This window comes from Engystomops pustulosus, chromosome 6, assembly GCF_040894005.1.
Source record: "Engystomops pustulosus chromosome 6, aEngPut4.maternal, whole genome shotgun sequence".
Classification (NCBI taxonomy): domain Eukaryota; kingdom Metazoa; phylum Chordata; class Amphibia; order Anura; family Leptodactylidae; genus Engystomops; species Engystomops pustulosus.
This window is the reverse complement of record NC_092416.1, coordinates 83,571,972-83,588,643: the sequence shown is the minus strand read 5'-3', so window position 1 is coordinate 83,588,643 and position 16,672 is coordinate 83,571,972. Positions and strand designations below refer to the sequence as shown.

Sequence of the window (16,672 nt, the reverse complement as noted above, 5' to 3'; positions counted from 1 at the left end):
CGGCATTAGTGTAGACTATTTACAGAATAAGATGAGAAAATGCACTACGTCCCATAATGCTCTCATGGATTCTCACTTTGAGTTGGAAGCGAAGGTACAACAACTAAGGGCTAAAATGGCTGACCCGGAGACAAGTCACGTTGCAATAACGTAAAGTTAGGGGCAGCCCGGAGATTGGCACCCAAGCTGACCTGTCTAGATACCTCCGGGATCTGAAGAAGACACTGTTGCCTGAAGCAAATCTAAACTAAACTAAACTAAAGTTGAAGGCTCATAGGCTACCTTGACATTCACACTTAGAAGAGACTGTACCGAGGGACATACTCGCAAGAACACACTTCTTTTTAAACTAAAACCCTAGGGGATATGAATAGTAATACAGGCAGTCCCCGGGTTACATACAAGATAGGGACTGTAGGTTTGTTCTTAAGTTGAATTTGTATGTAAGTCGAAACTGTATATTTTATCATTGTAGTTCCCGACAATTTTTTTTTTTTTGCCCCAGTGACAATTGGAGTTTCAAATTTTTTTGCTGTAATAGGACCAAGAATTATCAATAAAGCTTAATTGCAGACAATTTTAAGATGATTATTGCAATCTGGGACTATTTTAAAGCATCCAGAGAGCTTCACCAGAGGTCACAGTGGGCAGATGGGTCCGTCTGTAACTATGGGTTGTCTGTAAGTCGGGTGTCCTTAAGTAGGGGACCGCCTGTACTACATTCTGTAATACTACTGCCATGTTTTCAAGCAGGTGGGGGGAGTCAGCGCCAGTAGAGGAATCCATGCCAATGCTTGGGTGCTGCGATAAGGTTTGACTGAAGCATTTAAACAGGTTTACTGCTGCAATGGGTGCAAGATTTTCACAGCACTGATCAGCACTGATCAAGGGTGTTGGCCACAGGTGTTTTTTTGTCCACTATTTTTTTCTCACATGCAGATCAATGGATCTGTAAAAAAAATCGGGCAGCACACAGTGGACATGCCTATGTGGTCAATTTGTCTCAAATGTTGCTATTCCCACAACTGGGCTAGTTTTCAACTTTGGCAGATTAATCATCTCAGAAACATCTCTAGAATCCACCCATTTCTCACAATTAAATCCTCTAACATGCTAAATGTCATGTCACTGATTCAACTACACTACTGAAATTCCTTATTAATCGATCTTCCACTCACTAAACTCTCTCCTCTCCAATCTATTCTTAATGCAATGCTACACGGATGCCTCTAACCTGTGCCAGACAATGCAAAGCTTGCCTGTCTCCTTCAAAATATAGTGTAAAATAATCACCCTCATCCACAAAGCTCTGCACTATGCTGCATCCCCCTACCTCTTCTCTCTCAACTCATATCATCCAACTCGTGGTCTTCAATCTGCAAGTGATCTTAGATTATTCTCTACCTTAATTCAAACCACTCATGCAGGTCTACAGGACTTCTCCCGAGTTGCGCCAATTCTCTGGAATGCCCTACCCCGGACTATCAGACTAATACCCAACCACCAAAGTTTCAATTGTGCTCTTAAAACCCATCACAAGTATATAACACTTGGTAAATTCAACTCTTTCTTTACTATTCCATTCTGTATGCTCCTCCCGTCTGTTATCTGGCAAATACCAGATAGATACCAAGCTCCAGGCTTCTCTACAGTCCCATTGACATTGAACTTTGTATATAAGATGGCGGGTGATAGCTGTCTCAAGCAGCAGCATCTTTATTTATTAAATTTTTGTATTCCATTCCGTTAAAAAAATGCCTGAACCATTATACAAGCTCTTATTCCTCTGGTGTCAACCCTTCATCCCAATAGACTTTAAGCTCTTGCAAACAGGGCCCTCAATCCTATTGTTCCATATGACTGCTTGTACTCATAATATCATAATATATAAGGCTGTAAAAAGACGCAAGTCCATTAAGTCATGTCCTTCTGATTTGTAAAGTACTTCCGAATATGATAATGCTATATAAATAAAGATTATCGTTATCATTATTATCACTCAGCATTAGACTTGACCAGTATTATTAAGTCGTCCAACTTTGCACTGTTCAACTTTAAAGAAATGTGTCCCAATTGTGCCAATCAGTGGACCTCTCCTATAGTTCCTCTATCAAGTGTCCTGTCTTTCAACTCCCCCACTAAAAACCCAATGACATCCAAGGTACTTAAAGGGAGTCAGACTTGCGACCACTGTGTTTTGCGCTTAGTGACGCACATATCCATCGCAAAGACCGAAGTGGGAAAATTTATTAGGGCCCGGGGTTGTATTTCAATTAGGCACAGTCTGCCATTTCCTTTTTTATTTTACGTTTATTTTTTTCATAACTCAGCGTCATCTCATCTGGCATAGCAGTGTGCTTTCATACTTGGCTATAAAATAGCCATAGCAATAGGATAGCATCGTTTGGTTTTAAAAACTAAAAAACACAAAAAAAAACAAAAAAAAAAAAAAAGTTAAAAAAAAAATTCAAGTTATAACTCTCATTTTAAAAATGTTTAACCCGAGGGCTAGGGGTAGAGGACGAGGGCGGGGACGTGGGCGTCCAACTACTGCAGGGGTCAGAGGCCGTGGTCCTGGGCGGGGTGAGACACCACCTGCTGATGAGGGAGCAGGGGAACGCCGCAGAGCTACACTCCCTAGGTTCATGTCTCAAGTTACTGGGACTCGTGGTAGAGCACTGTTGAGGCCAGAACAGTGCGAACAGGTGATGTCGTGGATTGCGGACAATGCATCTAGCCATTTGTCCACCAGTCAGTCTTCCACGCAGACCAGTCTGCCCCCTCCCAGGAAAATTTGGCATTTGAACTGGCATACTCTGAGGAACTGTTTTCTGGACCCTTCCCAGAGTCACAAACCACTTGTCCGGTTGCTGCTGAGCTCTTTCCCGATGCCCAGGTTTTCCACCGGTTGCAGTCTGTGGGTGATGATGACATTGTTGACGTAGTGGAAGAAGTGTGTAAAGAGGTGTCGGACGATGAGGAGACACGGTTGTCAGACAGTGGTGAAGTTGTTATAGCACGGAATCCAGTCACACTGATTATTAATTGAATTTTTGTTTATTTTGCAAACAATTACATTTATGTGACATTTCGGTCAATCACTGACCTTCTTCAGACACAGGATGTAAGTTTGTAAGGGTTCAGAAGCTGCTATGCAGGCTAGAAGCGCTTCTACTCAATAAGCGGACTCCCTCTCTCCCCCTAAGTGCCTAGCCTGCATAGCAGCTCCTGAACCCTTACAAACTTACATACTGGGTCAGATTTATCAAGCAGTCTGAAAGTCAGAATATTTCCAGTTGCCCATGGCAACCAATCACAGCTCAGCTTTCATTTCACCAGTGCTCATGAATATTTTAAAGGGGAGCTGTGATTGGTTGCCATGGGCAATTGGAAATATTCTGACTTTCAGACTGCTTGATAAATCTGCCCCACTGTGTCTGAAGAAGGTCAGTGATTGAACAAAACGTCACATAAATGTTATTGTTTGCAAAATAAACAAAAATTCAATTAATAATCAGTGTGACTGGATTCCGTACTATAATGTTTAGATGGGATTGGGACCCTATCCAGAGCACCTGAACAAGCAACTTTAGGTGTGCGTTACAAATCCTATACGTAAAAGTGGTGAAGTTGTTGTCAGGGCAGGAAGTCCGAGGGGGTAGCAGACTGAGGGATTGGAGGATGATGAGGTGACAGACCCAAGTGCTTCTAAGACGGAGACGAGTCCTCGACAAAAACAGGTTGGAAGAGGCAGTGGTGGGGCCAGATGGAGAGGCAGGGCCAGAGCTGGTGCATCAGCACCAAATGTTTCACGCAGTGAAGCTCCCGTGGCGAGGGCTAGATTTTCGGAAGTATGGAGGTTCTTTAAAGAAACACCGGATGACCGACGGACTGTGGTGTGCAACCTGTGCCACACCAGGATCAGCAGGGGTTCCACCACTACCAGCTTAACCACCACCAGTATGCGCAGGCATATGAATGCTAAACACCCCACTCAATGGAACTAAGACCGTTCACCTCCGGCCAGGCACACCACTGCTCCTTCCCCTGTGTCATCTGCTGCCTCTGCTAGTCAGCCCCCTGCCCAGGACCCCGGCCCAAACACCTCCCATGCGAAAACCACGCCTTCGCCTCCACTGCATCCACCAATGTCTCCATGCGCAGTGTCCAGCTCTCTATACCCCAGACGCTGGAGCGCAAGAGGAAATACAGTGCAACTCACCCACACGCCCAAGCCCTCAACGTCCACATCTCCAAATTACTCAGCCAGGAGATGCTGCTACATAGGCTGGTAGAGACCGAGGCCTTTCACAACCTCATGGCGGTGGCCGCCCCTCAGTATTCGGTCCCCAGCCGCCACTACTTTTCCAGATGTGCAGTCCCAGTCCTGCACCAGCACGTGTCAGACAACATCATCCGTGCCCTGACCAACGCCGTTTCTGACAAGGTCCACCTGACCACAGACACGTGGATGAGTGCTGCCGGGCAGGGCCACTATATATCGCTGACGGCACATTGGGTTAACTTGGTGGAGGCTGGGACCGAGTCTGACCCTGGGGCTGGTCATATACTGCCGACGCAGAGGATTGCGGGGCCTACCTCGGTCCAGGTCTCTCAGGCCTACTATGCCTCCTCCTCCTCCCACCCCTCCTCCACCTCCTCCTCCAAATTACTATCCGTGGGCATGGCGCCATCAGTCGGTAGCTCTAGGCACAGCAGCAGTGCCATCGCTAAGCGACAGCAGGTGGTGCTGAAACTGCTGAGCCTAGGCGATAAAAGGCACACTGCCCAAGAGCTATTACAGGGCATCACGGCGCGGACTGATCTGTGGCTGGCACCGCTGAACCTGAAGCCAGGCATGGTTGTGTGTGACAACGGCCGTAACCTGGTGGCGGCTCTACAACTCGGCAGACTGACACATGTGCCATGCCTGGCCCATGTGTTAAATCTCATAGTTCAGCGGTTCCTCAAGACATACTCCAATTTGTCTGATTTGCTCACGAAGGTGCGCCGCATCTGTGCGTATTTCAGGAAGTCCAGCACAGATGCTGCCACTCTCAGGGCAGCGCAGCACCGCCTCCAACTGCCCGCTCACCGACTGTAGTGCGATGTGCCCACAAGGTGGAATTCAACATTAACCATGTTATCCAGAGTTTTCCAGCAGCGCAGAGCGATTGTAGACTGCCAGATGTCAACTTGCACCAGAACTGGTAGTCAGGTCAGTCAGCTTCCTCAAGTCTACAATGAGGAGTGGACGTGGATGTCTGATATCTGTCAGGTGCTGAGTAACTTTGAGGAGTCAACACAGATGGTCAGTTGTGAAGTTGCGATGCTGCCATCATCAGCCTGACCATCCCGCAGCTTGGCCTGTTCAAAAACTCTCTGGTCAGCATGAAGTCAGAAGCTTTGCGCTCGTCACAAGAGACGGGGGAAGAAGATTCCCTTCTCTAGCCAAAGCACCCTCAGGTCTGTTTCTCAGCGCATATCGGAGGAGGTGGAGGAGGATGAGGAGGAAGAGGAGGAGAATGTTGGCAAGAAAGAAGAGGGGAACATTGCTCAGTCCTTCACTGTTGCCAGTTTTATGTCACCCCAGCAAGACACTGTCACCTGTCCCCAGTCTCGGCAGAGTAGGGCTGATCTTTACAGAAAGATGGTGAAGGAGTACTTAGCTGACCATACCATCGTCCTAAATGATCACACAGCTTCCTACAACTACTGGGTTTCAAAGCTGGACATGTGGCAAGAACTAGCGCTGTACGCCTTGGAGGTTCTTGCCTGCCCTGCCGCTAGCGTGTTGTCTGAGTGGGTTTTCAGTGCAGCTGGTGGCATCATCAGCGCTAAGCGTACACGCCTGTCGACTGACATCGCTGACAGGCTGACGCTTATCAAGATGAATAAAGCCTGGATTTCTCAGGATTTCCATTCTCCACCAGGTGAAAGAAGCTCAACCTGAATAATGTATGGACTCCTCCTCCTCATTGTCCTCCTTCTCCTCCTCTTCATACACTAAACCAGAGGAAACTGGCTATTTTTTGCCAGGGCCAACTGGCTCTAGCTATAGTACTCTATGTATTTAATTTTTCTGGAGGGCCACCTACCCGATCCTCTGTTTTAAACAATTTTTGGGAGTGCCACATACATGTACTCTATGTATTTAATTTTTATCAAACGAGCTGTCAGGCTCATTTTTCGGGTGTTTCACCAGATACATTATGGAACTTGATCACTATGTCGCCACCATGCTGTGTTATTGACTAAATATACTGTCAACCTTTTGTTCACATAGGAAATCATTTCAGCGCTTCTTGCTCACCTCCTTTGGTTCCTCTCTGCCGCCTTAACCAGGCAAAACACTGATACATACAGTGCTACACGTTATCCTCGCCAAAAGGAATTTTTAAAATTGGTTTGAAGCCTGAGTCCATTTGGGGTATGTCGCCATGCCACTCTCTAGCCTGCCGCTGCTGCCGCTACCTCTGCATGCCGTCTTCTATAGTGTCAGGGTCAATTATTGGATGTTTTAGATGCTATCTAGCCTCATTCGGTCACTCTGTCATGGCCATGCTGTTGCCCATAATGTTGGCATAATGGTGAGATTAAGCAGCCTCAGAGGCATCCATGCATGCTGCCCCTGCTGCTTCCGGTCCATTTCCGTGGTGTTTCCATCATTTTCTGAGGTTTCCAGGTGTTTGGCCAAGCTTCCCTGTGCAGACCCTTGGTCCCCTTGAAAAATGCTCGAGTCTCCTATTGACTTCAATGGGGTTCGTTATTCAAGACGAGCACTCGAGCATCGGGAAAAGTTTGTTTCGAATAACGAGCACCCGAGCATTTTAGTGCTCGCTCATCTCTAGTCCTTACATATATATTATAATTATGCATATTTGTTAAGAAGATTACATAAATGTAACTTTTGTTTTCTTTTGGGCAGGATTTAAACCAGAAATTCAAGTCTTTCCTAACAAAGTTGTTAAGAAGGGGGGCAACGTGACAATCAGATGTTCATGCCCAAATTATCAAGGGATATTTCGTTTAAGTAGCTCGAACACTAAATGGTATAAAGATGGAGAAGAAAATAAGCATGAACAGAATTTTACTGTGACAAACGTAACAGAAAATGATTCTGATTTTTACTGTCTTCATCACACCACAATCCTCTCCTGGAGTGAGAAAAGTGATACCCTCACATTAAAAGTTATAGGTAAGTATATTTTAGTAGGAGATATACATGGTAACCAATATATTGTGTAAGAGTGAAATATTCTTATTTAATAAAAGTGTTTATTTAACAGGTTAACAAGATGTAGGTGATAGATGGAAAAGTATATTACTGAGTTAATGGTGGCTTACCATGTTACATCCCATATTTCATGGCAATGCTTGCTCCCTAAAATGCACTCCATCACTCCCATCATATGCACTTACTGTCCTACACGATGATAAGAAGATATTGCTGCAAAACCTGAGGAAGCCCCTCACAGAGAAAAGATGGCGCTCTTGCCTTGGTGTACACCACCTCTTGGTATACAGTAGTTAAACCAGTACAGGGAAAGAGGAAACTAGAAAAGATTATTATATAATTTTTAATCTTAAAATCTGTTTGAAAGGATTTGACTAAAACTGAATAGGGATAAATAGTAGCCTTGGTCCTACTTTAAACACAGGGTAATTTAAACTCCTGTTCTTATAGTTCAGTAGACCAGGGACATAGGTAAAAGCAGATGAGGGCTGAGGTACAGCTAAGGATACATTCGAATGACCCTGTTCACACCTGGACTGGATCCTGGGAGGAGGAGGGGTGACGGGTGAGTGCTCCCTTGCTTCGCATCTTGCGCCTTATTTATGAAGTGTCGGTGGCACAATATTGGTGTTTTTTCCAAAACTCATGACTTGTTATTTTTTTGGGTGCAAAATTGTGGCGTTGCTTGTGAATCTGACACTTTTCCGGCGGTTATATTGTTTCAACTAGTTTTTTGGCACAATTTTTGCCCCCCAAAAGTTAGAGCAGCTAAAAGCTGGTCTAAGGAATTCTATTTCACCTTCATGAATGGGGAGACAGTTCTAAACTAAACACAGTTCTAAACACAGTTCTAAAAATTGTATGCCAAATCATTAATCCCTTGCACCACAAACTTACAACCCACTGAAAATTATAGCACGTTTCATACACCACCCTGCGCCCAAATTAATAAATTCACCCATACTTTTGATTCTCACTATAGCAGGTGTTTATTTGACACACACACATATTGGCCCTAAGTTTTGTTGGTATCCACACAGCCTGTACAACTTGTGATAATGCGGGTGGATACCCAGTTATTATCTCCGGTTGTTGTGTTTTATAGGACATATACTATCAGATTTACTGATGGTAGACAGCCCTAACTTACTTGCTTGTTATGGTTTCTAGGGCATGGCACCATTTTTTTAATTTGTCCAGGAATGTTCAGATTCTCATAAAAACAACTTTATACAAATATGCAAATGAGCCTCACGTCACTGCCTGTCTATGGATTAGTAGGCGGGATCATGAGTATATTTAGAGAGTGGGGGCATGAATGAAAGGACGGAGCTAGGTTGATTTGCTTATTTTCATAAAGTTTTATCTACAGTGTGATTGCATTCATAACATGATTTTGCTGGCATCACAATAGATGGAGAGCCACAATACAGGCAGTCCCCGAGTTACGTAGAAGATAGGTTCTGCTGGTTTGTTCTTGAGTTGAATTTGTATGTAAGTTGGAACTGTATACTTTATCATTGTAACCCAAGTCAAAATTATTTTGCTTTTGGTGATAATTGGATTTTACAAATGTTGGGTTGTCACAAGAACCAGGATTAACAGTAAAGCTTCATTGCAGAAACCTTTAATAACTGTTATAGCTGTTTATTGTATCCTAGGGCTAAAGCACAGTAAATTATCAACATCCAGAGGTCCGTTTGTAACTAGGGGTCGTCTGTAAGTCGCATGTTCTAAAGTAGGGGACCGCCTGTACTCTTTATCTATAGGGTGTTTAAAGTAGGACCAAGACTAATTTTTATCCCTAATCTATTTTAATCAAATCCTTTCAAACAGATTTTTCAAACTACAGCAACATATTAAATATTATAGAAAGAAACACTGAGAAATACAAATGAATCCTGGAAGGTTCAAGCATCACATTTTTTTCACAACCAGGGGCCTAGGCCTACATATTTCGAGTATTTCGCTTATAGCATAATGTCACTGCATTGCAGAACTTAAAGGGGTATTCTCGTCTGGGCATTCAAATTCAGTTTCATTAATCTGACATATATAAACATTTTTACAATTAGATGTTATTAAAAAAAACTGTTCCTGTGTGAAGATAAATGTAGTGATATAGTCTATTAGAAACAAAACTGTGTCCTTGGATACGGCCACCTCTGCTGGAGGGATTGCACAAAGAAACAAAATGTTTTTGTTTATGAAATGTCTGGGAGTTACTGCAGGTCCCACAGCCGTCCTGTGGTAATTAACCCTGAAGCCAGGAGGTCAGGCAGGACTCTATAGCGCAAGTCTGGCCACTGCTGCAAAAATGTGAGGTGGTCGTATCCGGGGAAGCTATCTCATTTCTAAGGGACAACATGGCTACATTTATGAGAAATTATCTTCACACAAGAAATTTTTTTTAATAACATCCAATTGAAGAAATGTTTACATATGGCAAATAAATGTATTTAAATGTGAATGCCCAGATGGGAATGCCCCTTTAACTCCTGTAACAAACCATTGCTTCATTAATTTGTGGTGTTACAGACACCGTATAAATATATTTGACATTTTGATTGCTTGGCATTGCTCCACTGTTTATTGAATAACTGAGCCTCAAAAAACTTTTTTATTACACTAGAAATATAATTTTGTAACTACTTAAAAGGAAAATGTGTCTGATATCTATCCCAATATATGTAAGTAACAAATATTACTTTAACTAAATAAAAAATATCAGATGAATAACTAATCAAGTTAAAATTTTACTAGTCATGTATATCCCTCCATAATTTCTTTCTTTCCTATAACACTAACAGGGGTAACGAGAGCCATTTGGTAATCTCGTCTCTCTATAGCAAGGAGTTAGCTGAAAATTACACACTGTGGGTCATTTTCCTTTAGTCAGGACATTTGAGCATGTCTTTTTTTGCTGTTTGGGTTTTGGACTAGTTTCATTTATCTTAGGGCTCATTCACCCAAATGCAATGGGAGCTGATATGTGGCTGCTCCATTTGTGGCCACATATTGGTCCCCAAGGAACTCTATGATGACGGTCACCATGCTGTTAGCACACGTTGTCTCACCGCATGTGACCATGCATGGCGAAATATAGGACATGTCCTATATTTTGCCGTGTTATGGCACTGACCCTGCACTGCTCTATGGAGAGGGATGAGCAGTACTCATCTCTCTTCATCCAGGCGTGCTGATATGTGCCTGTCCGGTCTAGGGCAGTGTGGGCACACGTTAGTGTGAATGTACTCCGCCGCAATTCACAAAGATCATGCGCCCGATTTCCTTCCCATTGTATGTAAATGCATGTCTTGTCTTGCGACATAATTTTAAAGTTAACTCCTGCACTCAGTCCGAATCCGCTGGATCGTCCGACGGCCCACCAGCCGATTTCTGTTGCATGATCGCTTGCAACACGATCCCCAGTTAAATACGTGTCACAGCGGCGCAAATCCCAAAAATCCAACAAAAGTGCGTTCTGTCTGCAGACCCTTAGTAAATAAGCCACATAAAGTGTGATACATCAGACTCGATTTTTTTTTGGCGCTTTGACTATTCAGCAGCCCTCTTCTAAACTTTTTCCTACATCTGCTCAGGGCTTGAGCTTATTTGCCCCAAAATTGCTCCATGCGCGGCGGTACACAGCGCATGGGCCGCGGCACGGCCATTGATCTTGTGGAGGTGGCGGCCCACCTTAAGGAGTTTGCGCACATGCTGCCTGAAAGCAGCAAGCTCCCGCCAGACCCGGAGCCTGCAGTAGAAGGAGAGCAGGGAAGCGTGGACTGGCCATCCCTGCCGGCCCCACAATCTAACATGGCGGCCGCAATGAGGTCCAGGGCACCAGATACCCCAAGGCCACCACACGGTCAGCAAGTGGCACAGCACTGAACCTACCCTTCACAGGTATTGTCTGCTGTCCATATTTGTAATAATGCTATCTCCTCACTAACAATGGTAGTGGGTGGTGTGAAGGCAGATCTTAATATTATACGACAAGATGTGCAGAGGGTCTCAGAGAGGATGGGACCCTGGAAGGCCGAGTAGGAGAAGTGGAGAATCAATTTCCTCCAGTCAAGAGGGAAGTTTCATGTATGCATAACTCTATAGCTGCCTTGCTTGCTAAACAAGATGATAAGGAGAACAGGCTACAGCGAAATAATGTTCGCCTCATCAGGGTCCCAGAGAAAGCGGGAGGCCGCAACCCTGGTGAATTCTTTGAACAGTGGCTTTTATCTGTCTTTGGCAAGGAAACTTTAATTGCCATGGAACGTGCCCACAGGGTGCTATCCAGACCTCTGCCACCAGGTAACACACCGAGACCAGTACTTATACGCATCCTACATTATAAAGATAGAGATATCATCCTGCGGAAGGCGAGAGATAAGCAAAATCTGCGCATTGATGGAAGCCGGATATCAATATTCCCTGACTTCTCAGCCGAGGTCCAAAAGAAAAGAGCCACGTTTTTAGGTATAAAACAATGTCTATGCCAGTATAATCTACCATACTCCATGTTTTACCCCGTGAAGCTGAGAGTGGTAGCGCTACAAACTACGCATTTTTTCACTTCACCAGAGGAAGCCACGTCCTGGCTGGAAAATGACTTCAGAGCTGCCAGTATATACGCTTTTGAATTCTGCAATGTGAGGTCAGGGTACAAAATGTTCATCGGGACATTGTAAAAATGGCGGGTAATGCTTTTCCAGTGACTTTTTTGCTGTTTTTTTTCACTGCACTGTGTTGCAGACATGCAAACTGCAGGCCGCAGTTTCCCCAAGGTTGCGCCTCTGGCGCGTGGTCATATGTTTGTTTGTTCTGTGTTGGTTCCTAACTGGACATTTGAAGAGTACTAACAGGTGTATAGCAATTTTCTTTTTAGCATTCCCACAAGATGGCAGTTAAAGTGAACATAGTCGCATGGAATACTAGGGGGTTGGGTGACTCTGTTAAAAGATATGCTCTTAAACAATACCAGCCTGCAGTAATCTGCCTGTATGAAACCCACTTTACAGACTCTACCATTGCAAGCCTGGGTCGCTCCTAGATAGGGGCAGCGTATCACTCCTCACATGCTAGAGGGGTGAGTATATAAGTACATAGGGCAATACCATTTCAATGTCTAAATGTTACCATTGACCCGGACAGGCGATTTATTGCCCTCTGCTGTATTCTACATACAAGGGAAATCCTCCTTATAGCAGTATATATCCCTCCACCCTACTTCTCAGTTGTACTGAATAAAATTCTGTCAGTGGCTGCGGAATTCCTAGATACCCCCACACATCTAATAGGAGACTTTAATAATTATATCAACCCATATACAGTATATACCCTAGCTCAGTGATGGCAAACCTTTTAGCGGCCGAGTGCCCAAACTGCAACCCAAACCCCCCTTATTTATCGCGAACCCCCCCCCCCCAAAAAAAAAATTGCTCCCTGTACTTCAACAACTTTCAATTATATTGGCCTCCTGAGGACAGCAACACAGTAGAAGAATAGATGGAAAATTTGCTTCATTGTAGCTTCTTTCCATTGTCCCTCTGTACACGGAGAATCATGTGGCCAGCAGAAGGTCCTCCAAAGATAATTTGTCCCTGTTTACTCATTCTCCCTCTTCCTACAGTCCCAAGTAGCAAAGTGAGTATCCCTTTAATAAATCACTGAAAGCAGCATCTTTCAAGTTGCTTGGAACTGCAGGAAGATTCTTTGAGTCCTGTTTGGTGCGATGGCCCAGGTGCCCACAGAAAGGGCTCTGAGTGCCACCTCGGCCCCCCGTGCCATAGGTTTGCCACCACTGCCCTAGCTTTTCCACTGTTTGATAGTGTGTAATCCTAAATATGTAGTCTAATTTATAAGAAAACTCAGATAATCAATTCCCAACTAAATAAACGCATATGATATCATCTCCAGCACTGCCTGTTGGTTCCTAACATTCACTATAAACATGGTACACTCTAGCACCAATGTGCTCATGTCAGCACCCACTAACATTTTTTTTCACATAATTATGCTTTCCAGCCAACGAATTAATAAGCTAAATGATTTTTACTGTTTATATTCAATGTTCTTAAATTCTTAAATCTGCACAATTCTTTCAGATCCACACAAGCCAAAAATATCAGCTTATCTGCAAGATGATTTACATAAAGGCAAACAGATTCTAATAACCTGTACTGCCCCAGAGCCTCCAGAGGAATGCAGCATTATCCGATTTTACCTGTACTCAGGAAAGGTGCGAATCAGAGATTTGACTTTTGTGGACAGAAGACAAGTGAATTTTACTCCGGTTTCTTATGCAAAGTACAGATGTTCTTATGATTTAAAAGTAAAAGAACCACCTCTTCACATTATTGAATCACCACTCAGCGAAGGAGTAAAACCTAAAAAATGTAAGTGTTAAATAAATTAAAGGTCTTTTTTTCTGGCAATCTGTATATTATTTTATACATCGTATGTATTCAAGTAAAAATAATTTACACTCATAGAAAGTTTTTAAGATAAAAGGAAATGTTTCGGTCAAGCAAATAGTAAAGGGCTAATAGATAGAAGCTAAAATAAAAAAAAAACACTAACCAACCCCTTTAGTTTCTAAAATGGATTTTTCATATTGGCGACAGCTGGGCGTGACAGATTGGCCACTGAAATGGCATAACCTCAGAAAAAAATTCTCACTATACCCCATAGGATAAGGCAAAACAGGGTTATAGAGAGAAAAATGAATTCTGCAGAAAACAGACAAAGGCAGCAAAAACTGAGACAGAGAAATATTGAGAAGGAAAGAAAAATAATAATAATTCTTTATTTATATAGCGCACACAGATTATGCAAAGCATGTCAAATTGGTCCCTGTCCCCAATGGGGCTCACAATCTAAACAACCTAACCCAAATATTTTTTCAAAGAAACCAACAATGGATAGTGTGGGCCCTTTAAGGAATAATCTAGGGGTCATTGTGGAGATAGATGAGGAAGGGCCAATCTATTGAATGTCACCTTTTCAACTGTTTATACCCAGAAACATCCCATGAGGGGAATAATGTAAATTCTCTTTTAAATGTCAACAGTTTAACCCAGGAAGTGCGGCACTAACATAGACAAATCACCCAGATGGCATACACGCCCGGGTACTGCATGAATTATGTACTGAAATAGACAAAACATTATTATTAATATTTGAAGATTCGTTGAGGACAGGTTATGTTCCACAGGCCTGGTACATACCAAATGTGGTGCTACTATACAAAAAAGAATCAAAAAGTGATTATGGAAATTCTATTCCCCACAGCAGAGTTTAACTTCTCCCTTGTCTAAGCAGATCATGTAGGATTTTCTCCCCCTCTTCACTCTCGTATGCTGTCACAGTTACATGGGAGCACATGCACTTGATTTTAATAAATGTTAAAGTAAAAATTTTTTTAAAAAAGTAGTGGACAAAGTCCCCTAATAATCATAGGGCTGTATTCTTAAGAAGTTCTTATTCATAATCCTCACTTTGCTGATGCTTGACTGCCAGAAGCAATAGGTTTATCTTAACTGCTACCCATAATGTTATTAGATGTTTGCAGACAACAGATGTCTTTGGCTGCTCTGTGTTAGGCATAGATTTATTAACGGCCTTGGTCCAAACTGTTCGGATTTGACAGTATTCTTTTAGAAACCTCTTTTTTAAACTAATTTTATTTAAGAAAAGTAATGTAGCACACAATATATGAGATATTTATAATATATATTACATATATAAACCCTCGTAGACACACCCACACCCAGGGTAACAAGTGAAGCCATTAAACAAGATATGAGTCCCCACAGCCTGGGACAACTCCACATATAAATTGGGCAAAATTGGGAGGATACAGGGTCTGCAATCTACTTCCTCGAATGGAGTAAACTTTGAAGCAGAGGATCATAGTAGCCTTTAATGCCTCCCTGGAGAATACAAAGTAAATTGACTTTGGCACTTTGAGGTACCTTACTAGATGGTATCATCCCATTTTAAGTTTCTTTAATTATCTTGTATCTCATAATTTCCATTTCTCAGAATTAACATTCATGTTCCCAACTCTAGAATATTGGAGCCTAATGTGCCCCACTCCTTTAGTAATAATTAACTTAGTCCGAACCTGTGTGCTTGATACCAGGGGAAAGGGACTGCATTGTTATTAATGTTAAGACAGGTCTGTGGATACCAGCTCATGTTGTATGGGACTGTTATCATATTATTATCAGGTTATCGAGAGCAGGAATAAAATAGTTTAATAAAGCATCTAATTACTATAAATGTTATGTGTTCACTTATACATTAGCAATGGAACAGGGAACAAAGCTAAACAAAAACTAAAGGAATTTCTCTGACATCACTGAAAATTTGTTTTTGGATTTTTAGATGAAGAAACAAATAATCCTGAAGAAGAAGCGGAAGGTAAAAAAAATAATATACACAGAGGGCATTTCTTCTTGGACATACTGATAGCTTGTTCCTCTGACTGTATCAGGATGCTGTATGGGTTTGAAGTGTTGCTGTTGTTGATACACAGGTTATTATATTAAATTATATAGCTAACTACTTTACTTTTGAAAATGTTTCCATTTTCAACTCTATTCCTATTAGTAATAAATGTTCTTTCAACACCTTTTTAGGTGTGAAAGTTATTAGGATCTGAGTTTTGTACTATCTTAATTAAAGGGGTTGCCCACTCTTTTTACATAAATTGCCCATGTGCTTTTACTGACTTAATAATAATCCCTTAATTCTCACCAATTGATTCAATACTAGAGATGAGCGAACATACTCGTCCGAGCTTGATGCTCGATCGAGCATTAGTGTACTCGTAACTGCTCGTTGCTCGGACGAGTATTTCGCCCGCTCGAGAAAATGGCAGCTCCCGCCGTTTTGCTTTTTGGCGGCCAGAAACAGAGCCAATCACAAGCCAGGAGACTCTGCACTCCACCCAGCATGACGTGGTACCCTTACACGTAGATAGCAGTGGTTGGCTGGCCAGATCAGGTGACCCTGGGATAGACTAGCCGCTGCCCGCGCTGCTCGGATCATTCTCTGTCTGGATGCCGCTAGGGAGAGAGCTGCTGCTGGTCAGGGAAAGCGTTAGGGTGTTCTATTAGCTTACTGTTAGGCAGGAGTGATTCTAAAAGAACCCAACAGCCCTTCTTAGGGCTACAATAACGTTATAATTTTTTTTTTTTTTATTTGCAGCTAGTACCATATTGTGAGGAATTAGCAGGGGGACTTGCTACCGTTGTGTTTAGCTCTTAGTGACACACATATCCACCTCAAACACCAAAGTGGGAAAATTTATTAGGGCCCGGGGTTGTATTTCAATTAGGCACAGTCTGCCATTTCCTTTTTTATTTTACGTTTATTTTTTTCATAACTCAGCGTCATCTCATCTTGCATAGTAGTGTGCTGTAATACTTG

At 42.8% G+C, this 16,672-nt stretch overlaps 1 protein-coding gene across 1 annotated transcript in view; it reads left to right on the top strand.

The window, feature by feature from the left end:
* Positions 1-16,672, top strand: part of LOC140065944 (uncharacterized) — a 47,397-nt gene that overhangs the window by 9,779 nt on the left and 20,946 nt on the right. Inside the window, exons 3-5 of the mRNA XM_072113504.1 lie at positions 6,929-7,198; positions 13,342-13,632; positions 15,626-15,661. Of these exons, the coding sequence (XP_071969605.1) occupies positions 6,929-7,198; positions 13,342-13,632; positions 15,626-15,661 (597 nt within the window). The remainder of the gene's footprint in view (positions 1-6,928; positions 7,199-13,341; positions 13,633-15,625; positions 15,662-16,672) is intronic.